At 43.0% G+C, this 23,359-nt stretch overlaps 1 protein-coding gene across 3 annotated transcripts in view; it reads left to right on the forward strand.

Moving 5' to 3' along the window:
• Positions 1 to 23,359, forward strand: part of TBXAS1 (thromboxane A synthase 1) — a 210,305-nt gene that overhangs the window by 105,492 nt on the left and 81,454 nt on the right. For all 3 annotated transcript variants that reach the window (XM_081024038.1, XM_081024039.1, XM_081024040.1), the window contains exons 6-7: positions 7,251 to 7,367; positions 23,076 to 23,164. In XM_081024038.1, coding sequence (XP_080880164.1) covers positions 7,251 to 7,367; positions 23,076 to 23,164 — 206 coding nt within the window. The remainder of the gene's footprint in view (positions 1 to 7,250; positions 7,368 to 23,075; positions 23,165 to 23,359) is intronic.

Genomic DNA, 23,359 nt, shown 5'->3' on the forward strand with positions numbered 1-23,359 from the left:
ATTAAGTACTGCGACTCCCATTAAATTTAATTCATCTGAAACATGGACACCTTTTGTGAATTCCTAAGTATGAATTAAAAAGGTTAGGCGCTCTTCTTTGAAAATCTTGACATTAATGTATAATTCTCTACTCAACTTTTCTACTCTATTAGTGTCCGTATTTTACACAGCCTGGCATAGCTCATTTAATTTTTCAGTTATTTTTTAGAATTACTTCATATATTTTATGAAACTTGCTACCTTTATTAGCAACCTGCAAGTTCAATGAAACAAGTTTTACAGTCCTCTAAAAAAATTTCTTTGTGTCAGAACTAAGTCTTCCATCGTTAGCAGGGAAATGTGATAATCTTTTGACCTGGTTAAATCTATCCATTACAATAATACCAGTTAATTTTAAGCTTTGTTTGATGATTTGCTTTCATAAGGATTATCACATTTTTTTGTTTTGGGCTTGACCATTTAATTATTCTGTGTTTGTAGTTCTGTAGCCATAGGTCTTCACATACTGTGGGACATCAAGAAAGGTTTTGTTGTGAAATACCTAATGCAGTGCACTGCATATAAATAATGTTAATATAAATATTAATTATAATACACTGCTTTTAATTCTGCTAGCTAAAGGGCAGTAATGGACGCCAGTTCTGACACCCCAAAATGATGTGCTCTGTGGAAAATAAAATAGAAAACCCCAAAGCCTATAGAAGAAAAACAACAACAGATTAACTAAAAACATTTCTTTCTGTATTTTGCTCTTCTATCTAGATGTACCATATTTGCTTCTTTGTTATGAAGTTACACTTTATGAAGTAAGGCTGCAAAACATTTTCCTGGGAGTAAGTCCCACTAAGCTCAGTGGGGCTTACCTCTAAGTAGTATGGGATTGTACTGACAAGCCTGAATCCAGAGTTACTTATAACACTCTAAGGCAGCATCCTCCAACTTTGATACCCTCCAGATGTTTTATACTGCAGTGCCTATCACCCTGGCCCTGACCATTCACCTTGCTGGCTGGGACTGATGGATGTTGTAGTTCAAAACATCTGGAAGACACTCGGTTAGGAAAGGCTTCAGGGATGCTTCCACCAAATTATACTGCAGTTACTCTAGAGTAGCTCCAGGACTGTGTTCTTGCCCCAACTCTCTTTGGCATATTCTTCTCTCTATTGCTATTATATGCCTTCAGCTTGATTGAAGATGGTGTGTACATCCATTCAAGGAGCGATGGGGGTCTGTTCAACCAAGACAAAAGTGTGGTGGGTCTTTATCTAAAAGACGTTGTTTGCAGATGATACAGCCTTGACAGCACACTTCAAGGAAGCTCTACAGAGACTCATCAGCCATACGGCCCCAGCCTGCAGGGAGTTCAGCCTTACCATCAGCCTGATGAAGACCAACATCTTGGGTCAGGACATGGCCAGCACTCCATGCATTAGCAGTGGTGACCACACACTTGAGGTGATAGATGATATTGTCTCCCTGGGCTCCACCATAGCCAACAACTTCTCCATTGATGCTGAGCTGGACAAGCATATTGGCAAGGCAGCTATGACAATGGCTCATCTCTCCGAAGGTATAGGAGAATGTGATGCTAATGACCAATACCAAGATGAAGGTCTACCAGGCTTGCGTGTTGAGCACGCTGCTTAATGGTAGTGAGATGCAGGCAGCTTACACACACCAGGAGTAACACCTCAGTGGGCATCACATGAAAGGACAGAGTCTCAAACAAAGATGTGCTCTCCCAAGCCCACATTCCAAGCATGTTTGCACTCCTGTCTCAGTGTGCACACCCTGTCTCAGTGACGTCTACTCTGGCTTAGTCATGTCCACAGAATGAAAGACGGCAGGATCCCCAAGGACGTGCTCAACAGGGGGCTGGCTTCAGGCATGGTACATCTGCATCAGCACAACCAGACGCCTTCATCTACCCCAGCTGCATCAAAGCATGTCTCTCCAGTATTGGTTTCTACAGCCACATCAGGCGCTGTAATTCTCCAATGGTTTGACTTCACCCCAAAGTCTTCTAGTGTCTCCCAAGACAGATGGATAGCAACCAACCAGTACTCCAGTGTCATTTACTGCTTTTCAGTTTATGTCTGCATTGAATAGCTAACTGTAGGGGATGGGTTGATAGTTATGCGTTTGGTGTGCTAGTTTAGAGCCATATCATCTCTATAATTTAATAGTCAGAGTCTTAAGCAACACACCCTTCCCCTTTTTTAATTCCTTTCCAATCTTGTGAAGATTTAGCTGCTGATGGAATTCAGCAGAAATTAGTGAAGCAGAGGGTAGTATTACCATATTTATTTTTTTGCCTCAGCTAATACAAAGTTCTATCTTTGTTGGAATTTAGTAAACTTTTTTTTGTAAATCAGGTATCTTTATTAATGGGCTAGTGAACAATACACTGTATAAATACTTCTATTATGTTGGTCGGGTATTACTTTGGGAAGGAAAGAGGAAAGAACTTCAGCTGTTTGAAGAAAGATTTATTTCAGGCCTGATGTGTTTTGAAATAATTCTTCTTTGGGGGCACATTTTGTATAGCAATTTCTATCAAGTAAATAAACCGCAATAGCAACTCCAATTGATTATTCCAAATTGCCAAGGGCCTGACATAAATCTTTGTTCAAGCACCTGAAGTTTTTTCCCCATCTGCTTCCCCTGTGTTTCCACAGTTTTGTGATGATTCTTTGTGTGTATGTGTATTACTTTGGACATCCGTCCTAAATGTATATGTAAACTATTTCAGCTAAAACATTAACTGAACCAAGCACACCTCCATTCCATCTCTTTATCAGAAACACCATTGTATCCTAGCTGTTGAGGTCCAGCCCCACTTTGCTCCAGTGACAGTATATACATACTTTCCAATGTTTTCAGACCCCAAACCAGGACGCGCCTCTTCTGGGATGCACTCCCAGGTGAGTCATGTGACCCATGCCTCACTCTCCGCCCCCAAAGCATTTTTTTTGGGGGGGGGGGCAGATCTCACGCAGCACCGAAGATCATGGACCTGGGAGATTCATAGCGTAAGAGCACATCAGCCAAAATGGCCGGCACGATTTTGTGCAAAGAAGGGGATGTCACATTTTTTTCCTAGGGCACTTGACAGGCACATGTATAGGGTGGGAGGACTACACTCTTCATCCACAATCAGTGAGTGGCAACTGAAGAGGATGGGATGGGATTGATTGCATTTCAAGGTTTGCTGTTTGATGGCAGGTGTGGATGGAGGTTGAACTGGACTGCCTAATGCAGCTACCCTCATGGTGCACCTGCAGTGTGTTCAACTAAGACTGGCACAAACCGATGACATAACGGGTTTATGTGAGCTTCAGGGATCACTGAGCAGGCAGACCACGGTGTCTGCCCTTTGGGTCTGGCCTTACCCTGCCTTACAGTTGATAAGTAGTGGTGTCAGCCTCCAGGGATGGTGAGAAATCTGATTCAGATCACAAATTGTATCTATCAAATTCGCAGTTTTCAAAACAATGACAGCCATCCTTTGAGACTGGCCAAATTTTGCAATGCAGTTCTCCAACCAACCAATGTTTAGAAAAATAGTATTATTATTAGGTTAAAATATGCATAAAATAAGTACATTGTACTGAAGATAGCATACAAAAGAAGAAATTGCTTGCAAAAATATGTGCATTAGTCAAAACTGCATAGAAAACAGTGCTTATTAGGATAAATTCTGAAATGCTGAAGAGCTTTCATGAGGATTTAAAACAAGCCTCAAATTGCTGTAGAAATGTGAAGAACTGATCTGACCTGCTTGGCTTCAAGAACATGGTGGTCTCATGTGCCCTGAGATGGCTTCTTTTCCCCCCAGAGCAGGGGTTTTAGGTTTCTCTGGCTCATGTCCAACAATACCCACCACTCTACACTAATTATTAATTGATGAAGTATGCTATTGTATTTTGTAAAACGTGGTTTGCGTCTTTGGTTTTGCAAAACAAGTGTGGGGATCAAATACAGAAAATGAACTTTTGCATTCTGTCCAGCCCTCTGGTTCATTGTAGTAGCAAATGCTCCTAATTCTTCTTTTCAACCATCTCTTATAAACCTTATGTATGCCATTTACTGCTGGACTCTTGCCTCTTGTGGCATTGCTATATTATAGACATAAGGGCTCATCTTGATGGGACATGAAAGTAACTTATTAGCACTCTCTTGGTAATGATGGGACATTGAATGCTGGTTGGAAAAGAAGAATGGAAAATTAGGGGAATGCAATAGAGGGTACCCTAGAAAAGGGTGTGGCTGGCTGGAACCCTGAATAGGATCGCTCCTGTTAGGAAGGAGCATTTTGTTACATGTTTCACTTATTAATTTGTTGTTGTTACTGCTATAGCACCTTTAGTCTTTCTTTCAAGGAACTCACAATCTAACATTTGACAGAGGGGAGGCAACAGTGGAAGAGGAACGGATTTGATATAATGGAATAAGCAAAAATGAGTTGATGAAATTGATGAAATAGAGGAGGTTTAATTACATTATTTTAATTTTAAAATACGTAAATGAAAATAAGGTTAGAAGGATTTGCTGGAAACACGATCTGAACTAGAATACAAAATTGGGAGGTGAGAGGAGGTCATGGAAATAAGTAAAGGGAAAAGGTTTTGTAAAGGTTTAATCTGCTTTTGTTTTATTTTAATTTAATTGTATTTTTATATTTTTTGTTAAGTTTTCTTTTTTTATTCTATCTTATTGTTCTTTTTATTTGTTTATCTTTTGCTCTGTTGTGGCTAAAGTTTTCTTTGTATTTTATATGGTTTTTCTTTTTCTTTTTTGTAATTTTAAATTTGGAATAAATATCATTTATAAAAAAAAAAAAACAGTGGAAGAGGAACGAGATGGAGACAGAGATAAACTGGCGAAAAATATGTGTTTATTTTCATTAAACATCCTTTGAGTTACTTACAGTAGGATATGGAGACGTAGGACTTTTTCCTAAAGCCTTCACAGAAAAGATGGGCTTTGATGAGGGATTTGATGGGAATGAGCAGTTATAGAATATTCAGCCGATAAATCAGAATAATCACCTGACTGCAGGTGACTTGAAAGAAGTGGGGAGAAAAAGAAGTGGCAGAGCACCGATTCTGATAATTTGTAGTCACTTTCATGTGTTCAGAAATGCTCACTTAAAGCATTTTATATTTCTCTCTCTCCTCTGTGGAAGAGAAGGCACTTCAATTCATCCTGCACTGAGGCACTTATCCCTGCACTGAGCTCAGTTCTGTCCTGGCCTGTGTGAAGCAATAACACACATTATGCAATGAACAGCAAAAGTGTTTGTGGTGAGATAAGGAAATCTTGACAAGTGCAGTATTCAGTGTGGTATCAGGTCTGTGGGCTCTGTCCTTCAAAGAAGGTTGGTTCAGGGCTAGCCCAGCTAAGGTGTCAAGTTATTTGAGGGGTGGCACTGAAACCACTTATAAAAGGCGCATCCCAGGATCCATTGCAGTCCAGGCATCTCCCCCCCCCCACACACACTTATGTGTGTTCTACTTGCACATGACTGGACATGGTGCTGGGAAATTGATAAACAAATAGAATCATACCAGGAAATGGGGGGAGAGAGCTGGAGGGACCTCGTGGCTCACGAGGAGACCCTCTCCAGAGCCCGAAGAGAATGTCGGTGAGGGCAGAGGAAACCCCGAAGAGACTTGAGGCACAGTGGGGCTTTGTTTAGGCTGCTCAGTCTCCCCTATTAACAGCTGATGTGCAGGGTAGAACTCACTTTCTCACGCATCCTCTAGCTTGCAGCCAGTTTTGGTTTAGATTGAAGAGAGAGCGGGAGAAAGATCGGGAGACCAGGGGGGGAAATAGGCATTTAGAAGCTTTTTAGAGGGTGCTCCCAACTTCACACAATTTCACTTACACACACAGGGGGCGGAATGTGCCTCCCATGTAAAAAGGTAAAGGGACCCCGACCATTAGGTCCAGTCGCGGCCGACTCTAGGGTTCCGGCGCTCATCTCACTTTATTGGTCGAGGGAGCCGGCGTACAGCTTCCAGGTAATGTGGCCAGCATGACTAAGCTGCTTCTGGCAAACCAGAGCAGGGCACGGAAACACCGTTTACCTTCCCGCAGGAACGGTTCCTATTTATCTACTTGCACTTTGACGTGCTTTCAAACTGCTAGGTTGGCAGGAGCAGGGACCGAGCAACGGGAGCTCACCCTGTCGTGGGTATTTGAACTGCCAACCTTCTGATCGGCAAGTCCTAAGCTCTGTGGTTTAACCCACAGCACCACCCGAGTCCCTTACAGCGCCACCCACGTCCCTGCCTCCCATGTAAGTATGCCTATATTGCAAAGGATGCTCAGGTGCAGCTACTGGATCACATGTGGGCATGACTTGAGATCGGTACCCGAGCATTCTCTCTGTAGCATTGCAAAGGATTCTGGGTGGACCTCTTAGATCAGGGGTGGGTATTTTCGGGCTGTGGGTCAGATGTGGCCCTTTGGGTCCCTCTCTATCTGGGCCCTTCTCCAAGCTGCACCCTTCTCCAGCCACACATGCTCTCCTAGCTGGTCCAGTTGTGCTGCCACACACTGCCCTTCCCCCCTGGGCTGCTGCTTTGTCAGCAGGTGAGCAGCAGTGCAACTTTTGAATGGGAGAAGAAATATTGTGTGGCCACATTAGGAGTTGACGAGTGTGATTTCGGAGGACATCAGTGCCACTGTTCCAGGGGCTCTCTGAAGACTTACACCAGCTGGTTGTAGAGCGCACTTTTGTTCCACAGGCACTTGGAGTGTCCTTGGATGTTCACCCAACGTGTGCCAGATCCCTGCCGATACAATGAGTCTAATCTGAGCTAATCTCTTGACCAGCTGCATGTAGCTCAGCTGGTAAATCTCAAGGTTAATCTCAAGGTTGTGGGTTCAAGCTCCACATTGGGCAAAAGATTCCTGCATTGCAGAGGGTTGGACCAGATGGCCCCCGTGGTCCCTTCCAACAAGGGATGGAAGCTTCTTGGCTGGCTTTCAGGTGTACTGGAGTGTCCCTGGGAAAGAAACGCCTGTCTTTCTGTGGTGCCTTTTCCAGCAACATGCACCATACTGAGTTTTGCAGAAAATGCCATGTATATACTCTCTAAGAGTGCTGGAATCTGAATGTTATCTTAGTTTTTCACTATTTAACTGCTTTTGTCTTTTCCGGTGATAAATAGTTCAATTTCTATTAAAAAGGGATGGATTTTTGTTTTTAAATGTACTTGTCTGTCTCTTCCTTCAATTAGACTCCAGTCTTGGCTTCTAAGCCTGTTGCAGACAGCCTTCTCATGCTGCGTGACAAGAGGTGGCAAGATGTCCGAAGCCTGTTGACCTCAGTCTTCGGTGCTGCAAAGATGAAAGAGGTAAGATGCAGGAAGCAGGTGCTGTGATTCCATGTACAAGAAGCTTTTCTTTTTCTTCTTGCTGGATGTTTCCCAAGTGTGTGATGTTTAGATGACTGCGTAATTAATGGCTGTCAGTCATCCGCTGACAAACTGTTTAATGCCTCGCTGCTTTGCCTATGTAAAGTCATTGCTTTTTGGGGGGCAGAAGGGTTTTTGTTTCGTTTTGTTTATCAGGCTGTTTATCAGAGAACCAAGTGTGAGTTTTCTTTTGTGAATTCTTTGTCCCATTTGTCAACGCCAGGCATCCCCTAACTCAGCCCTCTGGATGTTTTGGGACTACAGTTCCCATCATCCCTGACCACTAGTCTTGTTAGCTAGGGATGATGGGAGTTGTAGTCCCAAAACATCTGGAGGGCTGAGTTTGGGGATGCCTGGTCTATGCTCTCTGAGAACCCAGTAAACTTTGGCTCCTACAGATTGCAAAGGAGCAAATTTTGTGACACTGGAAACCTGGAAATCTCCCGTAGGTACGAGAGCTGGAAAGCTAGGGCAGTTTGCAACCAGAGAGCAAGTTATGTAAAATAAAATTACGCTGCACGGTTGGGATAGCAATATTTAGTTAGCATTCCTGGATTGTTTTGGTTAGAACTTGATGGTGAGATTTCTCTCATTGCCTGCATTTTTGGGGGTCTGTCGTTTGTTTTTATATGACCGTTCAAGAATGCAGTTGTGTGAGAGAAGGCAGCGGTGACTGGTTTGGGAGGTACTTCATTTAATGTAATTTAGCATACCACGTCAATAGCATGTGTGGGAGGTCAAGGGACAATTATTTGGCAAAATGAATAAAGGTCCATCTCCTCCAGATTGGTCTGCTCTGATTGACAGCTGCTTTAGGGCCTCAGGCAGAGGGGATTCTTTCCAGTAGTGGGTGGGGCAGGGGTGCTTACCTGTTGTTGTACGCCATCCCAATCTCTCAACGGTGCAAGATTCCAGGGGTTCCAGCTGTGTTTCCTCTTGGAAATGAGACACAGCAGAGACAGTGGAGGAGGAGGGAGGGGTCCTATCCATTTGTTGTATCATACAGATTTCATTTGATCCATTGGCTTTCCTAATGGCTCATCACCCCAGGCTATATCCTGGACATAGGAAATTTTGCCTAGCTTGGTTAGCTCTTCACACATGTTGTTTCCAGAGGATTTAGAAGTGTCTAGTACACAGCCTAATGCACAGGGTCTGGCTTAATAATATATTAGTCTGTCGACCCAGTTTTCACACTTCAAGCATTGATTAAACTCTAACACATGATAGACCTAGAAATTTAGGGTGACTTGTACCTACAAACTCATTACACTAATATTACTATTATAACATACTATGATATACGATTATATAGTATATTATATAAGTTGTTTATTTTAAAGTTATTGTGATTTTTAAAAAAAATTGGATCAGATTGTTACTATTAATGTTTGATGTTTTATTATGTATTGGAAGCCACCCAGAATGGCTGGGGCAACTCAGCCAGATGGGTGGGGGATAAATAAATAAAATAATAATAATAATAATAATAATAATAATAATAGGCACTGATATTACTACAGTAAGTGTCAGTAACACTAATATTACTACAGGGTTGTTGTAAGGATGGCGGCTAGACAGCCCTTGTATATACTTGGTATATTATTGTTCTCCTCATGCTACTTTTAAAAATACCGGTAAGACGTGCACTTTCTCATTGTCTTATATCTCATCATGTGTGCCAATGTGTACTTCTGTCTCATGAAAGTAGATCTGTCAGGGTCTACTGGTAGATCTCTGGGTGATTTTTGGTAGATGGGCAACAGTTCTGGGATTCCAGTTGCTTAACAATAGCAGCAGCAATAGGACCTTTCGCACCCAAATTAAGTTGCTGAAATGAAGGAAGTGAACCAGGAGTCGATTTTCATTTGAAAGGACTGTGAGCTCAGTTAAATCCTGGGACTGAAAACGTGTTCATTTAAAGAAACCCTGTTCTTTAATTTGAACTGCATGTCTTTTGCACAAGGCTCTGGTTGGCAGATCTTGTTCTTGTAAGAAAGCAAAACCAAAATAGATCTGAGAAGCATGAAGTCTGCCCACCCACCGTCTAGCACATGACCAGTCCAGACAGTGTAGCAGCTTCATGCATGCCAGCTGAGCTTTCTCTTTTTCAGCTGTGGCAGAGTGGCTGTTTCCCCATATGATTGTGGGGCTCCATCTGGTGCATGCAGAGAGCTCTGGATTGCAAGTTGCAGCTTCAAACTAACACAGTAGCCATGGTTATAGCTTGCATGTACCCTGGTACAGTTCCATTGGTTCAGTATATATTTTATTCATACTAACACAGGAATGCTAATAGGAAATACACCTTTCTGGCAAAAGTGGAGTCCTGGGCAGTGCTGGTAATTTATTTTTGCTTTCATGAGTAACCTGACCTTAACCATTGCCTGCCACAGGAAAAAAAGTCTTTGCTGTCTCCCTTACTGATCATTGCAGAGTTATGAGCTCCCTTTCACGTATAATGCATGCAATACTGAAACAGAGTGCATGTTTGTGTTTGATAGTTAATTTTTTATTTTAATAGCAATAACTTGCTAGTATATAACAGAGCTGCAAGGCAAATTATTCAGTCTGGACAGGAGTTATCTTAGTATTCCAGTGCGGCTGATTTCTCCATACCTTTTTTAAGCAGTGCGAGACTCAATTTAGACTGCGACAAACTTCCAGCGACTCTTGATTAAAATCCAGAGAAATGCCTCAAAATTCATCCCTGAAAGGAAGGTGGAATTCTCTCCTTTTATAATTTTAGGCTCAAAAAGTAAACACGTTCCTCATTCCAGTGCCTGTTCTTTGGTTGTAAAAATTTTCCACTGGTCAGAAGCCTTGTGTTGTTTTGACATGCTGCTGTCGAAATCCACAGTAGCATCTAAATGTGTCTGGCTCCTTTAGCTCTATAGACAGCTGTTGCTTAGCAACACCAGCTGTCACCTCCTTATTATGGTAAATTCTAATTGGCCATAAGCCTGGCACGGACTCCTGATTAATCAGAACTGACAATATCATTGGTTACGCACCTAGACAACTGACTCTGTTTCCCCCCCCCGCCCACGTTTGATAGCAAATTTAATAAATCCTTAGGATTTTAAGGGTGTGTGAATGTGTTTGTATGTGTGAACAATAAATTCAAAGGCCTCTTCAGTAAATGAGGGTGGGGGAGCCGAAAGAGAGAGTTTTGCTTTGCCTTGGCAGAAATTAATCTCCCTTCCTGTGGGTCATCATTGGCACAGGGAAAATCCTCTAGTTTTACTTCTGTTTTTATACCTAACGAAAGATAAGGCCCCTGGTTTGGGCAGAGCAATCCCTGCCGGCATGAGTCAGACATACTTTAGCTGCACAAATGGTTCCTTGGACATTGTGCTTTGCAGGGGTGGATGTCTGTGTTTACTGAGTTAATTATTTAAAGGAGAGAAGGGAACGCGCACTGTTGGGTCTCATGCTGTATGGCTGTTAAGGGGCAGTACCAACTGCTAGCAAGGGAGAGAGAGCAGAGACTCATACATGGCAATTGCAAACTGTTAAAACAAGCAGCAGTGACAACAGCAGAGTCTTGCGGCACTTCAATATTTATTATGGCATAAGCTTTGGTGAACTGGAGTCCACTGCATCAGATGCAGCAGGCACTCTAGTTCATGAAACCTTATGCCATAATAAATGTGTTAGTCTTCAAGGTGCCACAGGACTCTTTCTCGGTGTTGCTGCCACGAGCTAACACAGCTCCCTCTCTGTAAACAGTTTGGGTTTTGTTCTTGTTGTGGTTGTTGTTCTTTTGTTACGGTAACAGTTCTATTCTTAGCTCCCTGTTTTAAATTAGGAATAGAGGAAGCTGATTTATACTCATTCAGACTCTAGGTTCATCTAGCTCTGTATTGCTTACACTGACTGGCAGTGGCTCTCCAGGGTTTCTGGCAGGGGTCTACACCAGGCCTACCTGGAGATGTTGAGGATTGGAGCTGGAATCTCTTGCATGCAAAGTAGATACTCTGCCATTGAGCTATTGCCCCATCCCCCAATTCTGTATATTTTGCCTGTCAACAGGATATTCTAGTTTGTAGCAAATGGGGGTCTTCCCTCCCTTTTGCCATAAATACTGGCAACAGAGAGTGGAGAAACCAAAACAGTGATTCAAGCACACACCAAAGTATATCTGATGTGCCATTTTCTTCTTTTCAGCAGCATTCAATTCCCCATGCAGAAAGTCCCCACAAGTAACCACTACTTTTATTCTGGAGAGCAAGTGTGGTATAGTGGTTTAGAGCGGTAGATTCGTAATCTGGGGAACCGGGTTCGCGTCCCCGCTCCTCCACATGCAGCTGCTGGGTGACCTTGGGCCAGTCACACTTCTCTGAAGTCTCTCAGCCCCACTCACCTCACAGAGTGTTTGTTGTGGGGGAGGAAGGGAAAGGGGAATGTTAGTCGCTTTGAGACTCCTTCGGGTAGTGATAAAGCGGGATATCAAATCCAAACTCTTCTTCTTCTTCTTCTTCTTCTTCTTCTTCTTCTTCTTCTTCTGCCAACTTGAGTGAGATTGGTACTCACCTATGCTGCCGCCTGAAGCGGCCCTAAAAATGGTTTCTCCTCCTTTTTGTATTCCCCCTCCCATTTTTCTGTTTTCATTTTTTTACATTTGCAGGTTTAAGGAACTTTTTAAAAGTGCTAATGTTGCATGAGGGAAACAGCCTTTGCCTTTTAAATTCAGGTGATATTATTGCCTGTTCCTGAAAAGAGCCCTCTGTCTAAAACACTGTCCTGTGTAGCAATAGTACTTATCCGAGTGACAAGAACATTAGACGTAAGAAGCAGAGGCGCCAAGCCAAAGGGGGCATTGTTGAGGGGAGGAGAAGGGAGGTATCACTAGGCTAGGGGGCAAATTTTGCCCATGCACAGGGTGCCATATTGCCTAAGTCTATCCCTGTAGGAAGAGCCCTGCTGGGTTAGGTCAAAGGCCCATAGGGCCTCACCCTTGATGGTGCCAGTGGGAAGCTCACAAGCAAAACATGGCTGAAATAACCCACAATCCTTTCCCAGCAACTGGTATTCAGAATCAAAGATAGACTGCCGCTGATCCTGGAGGTAGAATATAGCCATCATGACCTTAAGCCATGGATAGCCTTATCTCTGTTAATTTCCCTTTTAAAGCCTTAGAAATTGGTGCCTATCACCACATCACCTTGTTGAAGTGATGGCAGTATCCACACATGTAAGAGGGTGGCATCAGCAGACTCAGAGATACTCTGAACTTTACAGAAGTACACTCCCCCTACCCCCCCCCCCAAATCTGTAGGACAAAAATATCCTGCAAAAAAACACCCCTACGAGGACTGAGCATCCTCAGAAGCCACTAAATACTGCATCTATTGGGCATGAGAAATGGGGGGATATGGGGATGTGAAAAGGAGTTATCCTAAAGGAAGGCATGTCTGGCTGGCTTGAGCACTGCATAGCAGCACCCCACACTGTCACAATTTGTTGATAGTCCCACCTATCTAAAACTTTTTCTAAATGAAACTTCTCTATTAAAAAAAAAGCATGAAGATTAAATATGAACTGATCTCTCACATGGTATGAGTATTTTCCTGTTCATATGAACCAAGAAACTCACCTCTTATGATCTGCATTTATACGTACACATTTTTGGCAACGTGAAACACCACAATGTGTCCTAAAGCAGAAGTATAGCTGAGGGTTGTGGTTTGAGGAGTCTTAACTCCTCTCATTTTGCCTGGCTACTACTTGGTTTAGAAGCCAACCCCAAATTTCTTCCCCAAAATCAATATTTGTCCATTTCTGTAATTCCTCCCCTCTCTTTTATCCTCTTGCTGTCAACGCTACACTCAGAGCATCTCCAGCAATAGAAATACTAAACTTTCTTCTTAGCATCGCTCCTGCTGTAGCTAAACTAAGTTCTACAAAACTGATGAAGTGCATATGTCTATCTCTCACACACATATGCTTAAAAATTGGTGTTTTTGTTCTCAGCGCTCGTACTTGTGAATTGATGCAATCAGCTTTTACCCTTTCCTACCTATCTTGGTCAAAAGAACTCAAGTGACATGGGGTGGCGGTTTCTTTGACACATGGTGTGAAAGTGTTAAATGCTTGGCTCAGTACGTTCCATGGCTTGGGTTCAATACAGGACATTCTGTGGTTCAGGGGGGCAGGCTGTTCCTTAGGCCAGCTCTTGAAATTGCACAAGGCAGTTAAACAGCATCATGAAGCCCTTTTCTCACTTAGCAATTCTTGCTTTTGTACCGTATAGAACAACTGGGGGGAGAGAGGGGCAGCATTCTGCCCTGATTTTCAGTGCTTCATGCGCTGCTTCTTTTCACTATTTTGTGTCGTGGCAACGTGCAGCGCAACACCAGACTGTTGCACCTTCAGAATAAACAGACTGAACAAATCCCAGTCGAAGCATGATTAAATGCTACATGGAGTTTAGAGTTCGGGGTGCAAACAAACAAACACAAAATTCTGCAAACCAAAGGCACTTATGAGTTCTATTTATGCTGCCCAATCTTTCTTTTTTCAGCCTTGCCAGCTGACTTAAGAAGCCAGAAGCCTGTCTGACACACTAATTGATGTGTTTTTTTCAGAACAGGCTCATGTGTGCAATGATTTTGACACGAACAAAGAAAATTTGAGGGGGGTACGCTGTTTCTTGAGCATCCAGCCTATGCAACCAACACATACCCTGGCAATATGGTCTATAACTATCCTTCTTGAAACTCATTTTCTTTCCCTTTTTTCCTTGACAGGGTAGGGGTGAGGCAGTAAAGCAGCTTTCTTGGTTTAAAACATAGAAACATTTCCTCACTACTCTGTGAACCAGCCAGTCATCGCTCTTGCACAAATGTAGCTTTCTATGATAGAAATCAACTGAAGCCGTGTTGCCAAGCAGGTAGACTCTTCTGTGGGCGTAGGAGATATTTTGTTTAGAGCCTCAAGTCGGCAGATCCTAAAGGCCCCCATCTTGCTTCTCCCCACAAACCCTGCCACAGCCTCCGTAAGGGCATGCTGTTACTAGGAAATCCACAAAACATGCTTGTGGAATTTTACTTCCTTTGCTGTTGGGTTAAAAACAAGTACTGGCAGAAGCCAAGCATGGAAAGTTTCAACCAGAAAGGTTAAAGTTTGACAATAACATGGGGGAACAGAAAACAGCGAATTGTGTATGTGAAAAGTTGAGCAACCTTCGTGACAGGAACGATTAGGCATGTTGGCTTTGCAAAGCAAATAATATTTATCTTCCAAACTTTCCCAAGGATTTCAAAGCATTAGAAGGAAGATAAGCTTATGAAGAGATAGAGGAGTATTTATTTGTTGGATCTATATTCATATGAAGGGTGGGGAACCTGTGCCCCCCCCCCCGATATTGTTGGATTCCAGTTTCCTTCAGCCCTAGCCAGCATATTCAGCAATGATGGGAGGTGTAGTCCAACTCTTCCCTACCCTTAATTTATTCACTACCTTATCAGTGATTCCTCCCCATCAAGGTTCACGCAATAAAATACCCAGCATTAAAAACACAAATATATGAGCTGCTTGAAAAAGAATTAAAAAGGAATCATGAATGTAATCCTAGAAGCAGCAGGAAGATACAAATAACACAGTTTCTGAGTTTAAAAGCCTAAGGAAATAAAATGTTATTTTACCTGGCACCTAAGACTTCAGAGTGCATTTCTGCGTGGGGTTGCCATATGTCCTCTTTTTCCAGGACATGACCTCTTTTTCATGGGTAGAGTCGTCATAACAATCCATAGTTAAAAGTAGAAGTTGCCAAATGTGTCCTCTTTTTTGCTCTTCAAAATATGGCAACCCTACGCAGTCCCAGGCATTGCAAAGAGGTGGGCATTGCAAAGCCAGGACACCAGTGTGAAGAAGGCCTACTTCCTGGTCCCCACTGAAAGCATCATCGCCGGCATCAGTCTTAAGTCCTCAGAGCACTTTTTAAAAATTTATATCCTGCCCTTCCTGTTAAAGGAGCCCAGGATGGCAAGCATATCAGTTCTAAAGTAATAAAATTTAAAATGTCTAAAATCAATTCCATATATGTAAATATGTGTATGTAAAAAGGGGAAAACAATTCCAGTAGACATGCAGACTTGGGATAGAGATCTCTGCTTAAAAGACTTATTGAAAAAGGAAGGTCTTTATGAGGCGCCAGGAAGACAGTAGAGACTGTGCCTGTCTAATATTTAATGGGAAGGCATTCCAAAGGGCAGGTGCCACTACACTTTACATACAGTATAACAATAACCCTTACAACTGCTGGGTGAGTTAAGTGACATAATTATCCCTATGTCACAATTTTAAAGGGGGTTTAAGACAGAAAGGTATTGGCTTTCCTAAGGCCACAAAACACATACGCTGCTACCACCCCGCCTCTCTGCAGACTTGTAAAATAAAACTGGACGTTAACGATTGGATTAATATCTAACTGCAACCTACTAACTGCAACCTATTACTAAAATATTGCAATGTTAGAAATGGAAGGAAATACTGTTGATAATATATTCATAAATTCAGCCAGTACAGCTGCAGAAAATTAAGTCACGCCGGACACACTTCAGTACGCATAAACCTGGGCGGCAGTACTGATGACAGTTCAGTGCATAATATAGTTATGGCGCAAAATATTCGGAGAGAGTGATGGGTAAATGTATGTCTTCCATGGCCTTGATATTTGGCTTTCCACAAATGGGTTGTAGGCATAAGGTGTGCCTGGAACTGTCTCTTCTCTCCCTTCTCCCTTATTTTGGCACCTGGTAAAAACCTATGGTTTTCCCAGTAGTGGTGTATGGAAGTGAGAGCTGGACCATAAAGAAGGCTGATCACCGAAGAATTGATGCTTTTGAATTATGGTGCTGGAGGAGACTCTTGAGAGTCTCATGGACTGCAAGAAGATCAAACTTCTCCATTCTTAAGGAAATCAGCCCTGAGTGCTCACTGGAAGGACAGATCGTGAAGCTGAGGCTCCAGTACTTTGGCCACCTCATGAGAAGAGAAGACTCCCTGGAAAAGACCCTGATGTTGGGAAAGATGGAGGGCACAAGGAGAAGGGAACGACAGAGGACGAGATGGTTGGATAGTGTTCTCGAAGCTACCAGCATGAGTTTGACCAAACTGCAGGAGGCGGTGGAAGACAGGAGTGCCTGGCATGCTCTGGTCCATGGGGTCATGAAGAGTCGGACACAACTAAACGACTAAACAACAACAAAAAACCTGGGCATTTGAAGGATACTAATCTTGGAAATAGGTACCCCACTGTGCTATTTTTAAGGATTTGTAGGCCTAAGGATCTGTGGTTTTAGAAACTATATGCGATTCCCCCCCCCCCCCACTTGTGATACAAGTTTTTAATTGCGATTATTGGAACTTCATCCAAGGTGGGTTTTTGTTTTTTTCTTTGTTTTTATTGTACGATGTCCAGTTATAATGAAGATGAATAAATAAAATAAACTGAATCTGTGACAGAATGAAGTAGGCCTTAAGGGGTGGGGGGTGGGACGACATTCCCTGTCAGAGCTAGCTGAAGAAATTTCATTGTCAGAGGAGGAGAAGCAGTAGTTGGTAACCCCTCCTGCTCCCAGTCAGGGTTCATAGTCCCAAGGCTGATCAAGATACTTTGGCACCTGAGGCAGAAAATCCTCTCACCAAATCTCCGAATTAAAGTTAGGCTCTCAGGCATATATAAGCGTATTTGAAAATGTTAACCTGTTGGGTTTCCAGTACAGATAGCAATGCCCTGAAAGGTTTCTGGGAGTGAAGTTACGTTGAGATGTTTGGATAAAATGTACTTGCATATTCCACAGTGTCCTCATGTAAGTGTTAGCCAACATACTTCAAACCCTGCAAGAAAGTGTGTTTAAGAATGAATGTTTGATTACATTGTACCAAGCTACAGGGTTGCTCTGTTTAGCGTTGTGAGAGAGAAGAGAAAAAAATACAGCTGGGAAGATTCTGTAGCTCTAGAACCCTTGTCAGGTTTGATAAATAACTTTGTTCCCCTTTCAGCTGACACCATCCAAAGACTATTGATTTTTATTTCTCCTGATAGTGCTGCTGTGCTCTTGTCACCTCTTATCTCTCGCCCTCCCTCTCTCTGTGTAGCCCTCCCTGGGACTCTCTTTTGAAAGCAAAAAATGTACAGTGAACCTTGCACAGTCCTAAGCGGTTGGTGCAAATGGCTGTTTTCATTCTTCTACCTGAAGGGGGTTAGGGAGCTCAATGTGTAATGTATTAACTAAAGAGAAAAACCACTTTAAGGAAAAGAAAAAAAAAAGATCAACACATTTGCTTAATTCATTTGCATTTACCGGAACAAATAAAAATTTAGAAGATGCTCAGGAATGCCTCTTAAGTTAGGAAAGAGGTGAGCAATTTGTTTCGCATGGTGGAGGGGAGGGCTGATTTGGAAATGTATTATCCTTAGTTAGAGGACTGCAGGTAATTTGAATACTGTAGGACCACATAATTCAAACTATTTTGCAGATGATGTAGTTACGGTCATTCTTTCCCCCCCCCAGGTGGTTAGAAGTGCAATGCTGCTTACCCAGGGTTGGTTTATTTTAGAAGGAGATCACAGAAGTCGACAAAAGGCATTTTGTAGTATTGGTGTTTATTTTCAAGTATGCAGGTTTCGCATAATTTGCAGCAGACAGCTTAAAACACTCAAGCAGGTTTGCTGTATGCCAAATCTTCTGCATTCCTAGATGCTGTTAGTTTACAGAGCCCCCTAAACTCAGCTTAACTATTCCTCTCTTTTTCTTCCTGAACTCTTAACTGCAGTCTGATTCTTTTGTTCCCTTTTGTGGACACACACACAGAACTGGATTGCATCGTTCGTAGCTAGGAGGGAGGAAGAAAATGTATTCTTGCTATCCCCTTCTCTGGAAGCAATCTTCTAAATATTAGCTCTCATTTAGGGGCATCACCTGAATATTGCAACCTATTAGCATTCCAAGGCTCTGGCCAGATACTACCTTAAGGGCAGACTGAGCCATGATAGTTTTATTCACAGAAATCCAATTGCAAAACTCGTAGATATTAACTAACCACTACCTGAAACAGTGAGCTGCTGCTGCAAGGCTGTCAAGGGGAAGGGAGGAATTTCCACCTTTACCTATAAGTTCCAGGTGCACTGCACTGCACTGTGCAAATGCAAGCTCATTGGCTGGATTTCTACCACTGGCACGAATGCAGGTCGCTGGCATCAGTAAGGGTGGCTACCTAGTTAGCCACTGTACCTCCTGCCACCCCTGTTGCTTCCTGGCATTTAATAGGGTGGGGATTCCTCTCCCTTGATCACACAACATCAGCTATTCCTGCCAAGAACAAGTGCAATGTATTGTTGTGAGTTCGGTCAGCTTGGATGAAACATTGGGTCCACTCAGTGGCGTAGTGGGACGGGGGCAGCCCACAGGGCGGTAAACTCAGGCATAAAATTGTTAGGGGCACAAAATTTCAACACCCAGTGCTGCCTCAGTATAGCTGCACACTTCCATCACTGGGCTCCGCTGAAAACAGCTACTCCATGCAAACCAGGAAGTGACCTCTCCAGAGAACGGAATGACTCTTCTTATCTCTGCGACTGTGATCTTCTAGGTGACACAGACTCTGTTAGGCAGTTGAATGTGCATATGTTCTCCTTCTGTTACTCTCCCTCCTACCCACCCCTCCATGCAGTCCCGGGTGCTGGCAGCCCATGCTACACCACTGGGTCCACTTCCAGAACCTGTGATCCTGTACCTGTGATGGTAGAAGGTATAAGAGGAAACCTGTCAAGGTAGTGGCTTTGGTCGGCAACTAAGTACCATGATTTAGCCTATGCAAAGAATTTGCTCTGTGCTATAGAAGCAAGTGGTGTAAATAAAACCATACATCCCAAATACATCTCTCTGCAATGACCTTCGTTACAAGGATATTGAGTCCTAAGCCCAGAACCTTGAGGCTCTCACATCTCAGAGACTGGGGTGACATGTAACAGTATCATCAGCTGAAAGTCTAGGGGACACATGGAGACCCTAAGGAGTATCAGCTACCCACACAAATGCAAAAGAAGGCTGGGCATAACTGTGGAAATAGAACTTGCTGGAAATAAATTTAGTGAATATTTTCCCTCTTCTCCAGACTAAACGTGTCCAACTCTCTCAATCATTCCTCATAAGGCTTGGTTTCCGGACTGTTATTTTATTGCTTGCCCTCCTCTGCACACATTCCAGCTTTTCAATATCCTTCTTAAACTGTGGTGCCCAAAACTGGGCACAGCATTCCAGGTTGGGACTGTCCATGGTAGAATAAAATGGTACTATTACTTCCTTGATCTGGGCATTATACTCAAAGGTAGCAATTTTATTCTGTTATTAACAATCATATTGCTGCAGCACAGTTTTGTAGATAACCATTTTTAGAATTAAAACAACATTTGATTAGAAGATCACGGTGCTGACATTAGAGTGCCATAAACAAGCACTCCTGTAAAATGCCCATATGAAGAATGAAGTGCCAAGGCATGTACTGGCAGGATTATGCCATAATGTTTTTGACACCAACAGACTCCTGCAGTCTTGTTTGGCAGAACTTTGGTGCCGAGACAGCAGTGACATGAGATAATTGGCAGATCAAATATTTGCAGCGAGCATATTGCTTATGTTTTATTTTGTTATGTCATAAACAGCCAATCCAAATGCCCAGAAGTTGAGATCATTTCCCCTCCATGGACAGGTTATTTGACTCCTGCATGCTGTTTGGCAAAACCCAAGGTCTACAACGGGAAATGCACAATAGGTAACAATGACATCATTTTTGGATTGTCCTGGTCCTGTTAGTGACAGCATGCGAGCTTTCCGTCTGTTGAAGTGTTTGTCAAGCAAGATGATTCTTGTGAAATTTGATATCCTACCATCTTTCTCCCCACCCCCCTTTCTTCTTAAAAAGTAAATTATGATTGTTTCCTGTTCTGGAAATGAGATTGACTGCGAGTAATTCTTGAGCTGTCAGGGAGCACTGTAGGATAGGCATCTTTTGCCAGGAAGACATGACTGGCAGATGAAAAGGGATAATTATGGAAACGTTTAAAAGGGGTCAACTGGAAGAGAACTAGGGCAAGGATAACTAAAACAAAAGAAAAACAGTAAGCTAGCAGCATGCTACTGTGGGTGGCAGGCAAATTAAAATGATAGGGAAAGAGCAGAATCATTTGAGGCAGTGGGGTGTTGCAAGGTCCACACTGAAGAGGCACAAAGGAACTGAAAGCCTGTAGAAGAATAAGAGGTTGCACATTGGCTAAACCAACTAATCAAGGAGCAGGTTAATACACGGCACTACTCCTTCATCCCACAACCCATTGGTCTGTGTGCACAAACTCTACACACTTATAACACAGGCCTTTGTGTTATACTATTGCACCAAGTTACCAGCCGCCGGATCATTATTGTGAAATGTAAATTTGTGATTTTGATGTTTTAGGTTTTTTTATAAGTTATAATAATGGCATTTTGTATTTTATAATTTTATTATGGATTGTTCCCTGCCCTAGGGTTCTTTGATAATATTAACACTAATATTAATGATATATTGTATGTGCCTAGGCTCCTCCCATGATTGGGAGACCCTGCTTTTTGCAGGGTTCTCAAATATGCATCTATGGAAAAGGCCCATAGCTTACTGGGAGGGCATTGACATTGCATGTAGAAGTTCTGAGGTTCAGCCCCTGGCTGGGATTGGTAGGGCTGGCAGAGGCCACCGTCTGAAATGCAGTCAGTGGAGAGATGCAGTCAGTGTAGACAATACAGAGATACATGGACCAATGGCCTGACTTGGTATAATGCATGTTCCTTTGTACGCAAATAACTGATCAAAGTGCAGAAGATGGAGCGGTGATTGTGATCCTTCTCCTCTCTGTTTTAAGAACTCCATAAGAGCCTGATGGATCAGACCAAAGGCCTATTTAGCGGAACATTTTGTTTTCCAGCTGCTACCAGTCAGATGCCTCTGTAAAGGTCACAAGCGGGAGATGAGGGTGATAGACTTCTCTCACCGCTGTTCCCTATTAGCTGGTGATTCAGAGGCACGCCGACTCTGAACCATCCTGATTTGTACCCATTGATAGCCTTATACGCCATGTTTTTTATTATTTAATTGATTTCATTTTTAAAAGACCTCAAAACTGTTTTCCCGAATTCCATTTTTTAAAGCCATCTAAGATACTCAACCACCACCTTTCCCAATGGTGCCATTTTATTGCTGTCTGGAGGAGCTATAGCAAAACAAAGGCAGGATGAAAACATTTGTGGTATAAAAAGTTACCCAGGAAAGGTTGATAGATAACGGGGCAGCCTTGTAGAAAAATTCCCTCCCTTTATCTGGTGGCAGCAAGTTGTTTATATGGGGGGGAGGCAGTTGAGCAGAGGAATGCACTCTTATGTTAGCAGAGAAATCCTTTCCCTCAGATGGATGGACGGAGGGTGGCTGGGAGGGGGCTGTCATCGGCCCCATATAAGCTTCTAGAAGGTCTAAACAGGGCATATTAAAAACAGTGGTACCTCGGGTTAAGTACTTAATTCGTTCCGGAGGTCCATTCTTAACCTGAAACTGTTCTTAACCTGAAGCACCACTTTAGCTAATGGGGCCTCCAGCTGCCACCGCAGCACAATTTCTGTTCTCATCCTGAAGCAAAGTTCTTAACCTGAAGCACTATTTATGGGTTAGCAGAGTCTGTAACCTGAAGCATATGTAACCTGAAGCGCATGTAACCCGAGGTACCACTGTATAAGAAAACCTGCTTGGCTGAGCTGAGGAGGGAGTCCGCAGTTCCTCCTTTTGAAAGTCATAATTTGAGCTATGCAAATGAAGCTTTGGGGGATATCCATTTCAGTTTCCAGATGTTCTAAGTGACGGTGCCACAGGCTAGCTAAAGGCAACTTAGCACTGGTCGCTGGTAAGCTAGTAGACAAATTAACAGTGTTCTGACCATATGAGTTTTGGTGCAGGCTTAGCAACGGCCAGTCAGCTGCTTGCTTGGTGTAAGCAATTGATCCTAGTTGAGAACACAAGCGGCAGAGCCTGCTCTCGCTTTCATGCAAAGGGATCTCTTCCTTCCTTCCTCTTCAAAGGTGGCAGAAGATGAGCTGTGCATGCACTTGTCTTTGTGCTGATCGACAGAGGGCAGATCTGTGCCAAGTGCATGTGGAGCCCAGCATCTCCATGCCACATAACAAACTCTGGCAATATAGCAGCCACTGTGCGCGTGCGCACACGCTCCTAGAGGCTTCTCATTTCCCATGGCAGTTGCCACTTCCAGGTTGGGGTAAACAGATTGTACACCACTACAGTTACAGGTTCCATTTGTCACAAATGTCCCAGACTATTTTCTTGTCCAAGAGCAGTGAGCAGCCACAACAGAAACAAGAAAGCAGGGGAACCACCTCCTGTGGCCATCAGTCTTGGACAGAGAGCATGTTATCACTAGAACGTGTATTTGTGTGTGTGTGTGCGCGCGCGTTTGCGCGTGTGTAAAACCTCCCTAAGAAAATGACTTTATCCACTGATTCAGGAGCTCCTGAGAGCACTTACCTCCTGCAGTATGCAATTAATGTAGAGAAATGTATTGTGTGTTTTTTAATTACACCGTGTGCATGTGCTCCTTTTTAGATGGTGCCGCTAATCAACCAGGCATGTGACATCCTGCTGAGTAACTTAAAGGTCTATGCAGATTCTGGCACAGCTTTTGACATCCAAAGGTACTTTAATAAATTAGAAGCGAGGGAAGTTTTTACAGGTACTTGATTTGCCAAGCTATTCTAAGTATGCAATTATTTTACAAATGGAGTTTTTAATTTTTCTGTCTTGATGTGGACATTGTCACTTTCAAATGATTATATCTGCCCCCTCCCTTGTTTTACTATAGCACAATATTTTAACAGTAGCAATTACAA

The sequence above is a fragment of the Podarcis pityusensis genome (assembly GCF_964106645.2).
Source record: "Podarcis pityusensis genome assembly, chromosome: 10".
Classification (NCBI taxonomy): Eukaryota; Metazoa; Chordata; class Lepidosauria; order Squamata; family Lacertidae; genus Podarcis; species Podarcis pityusensis.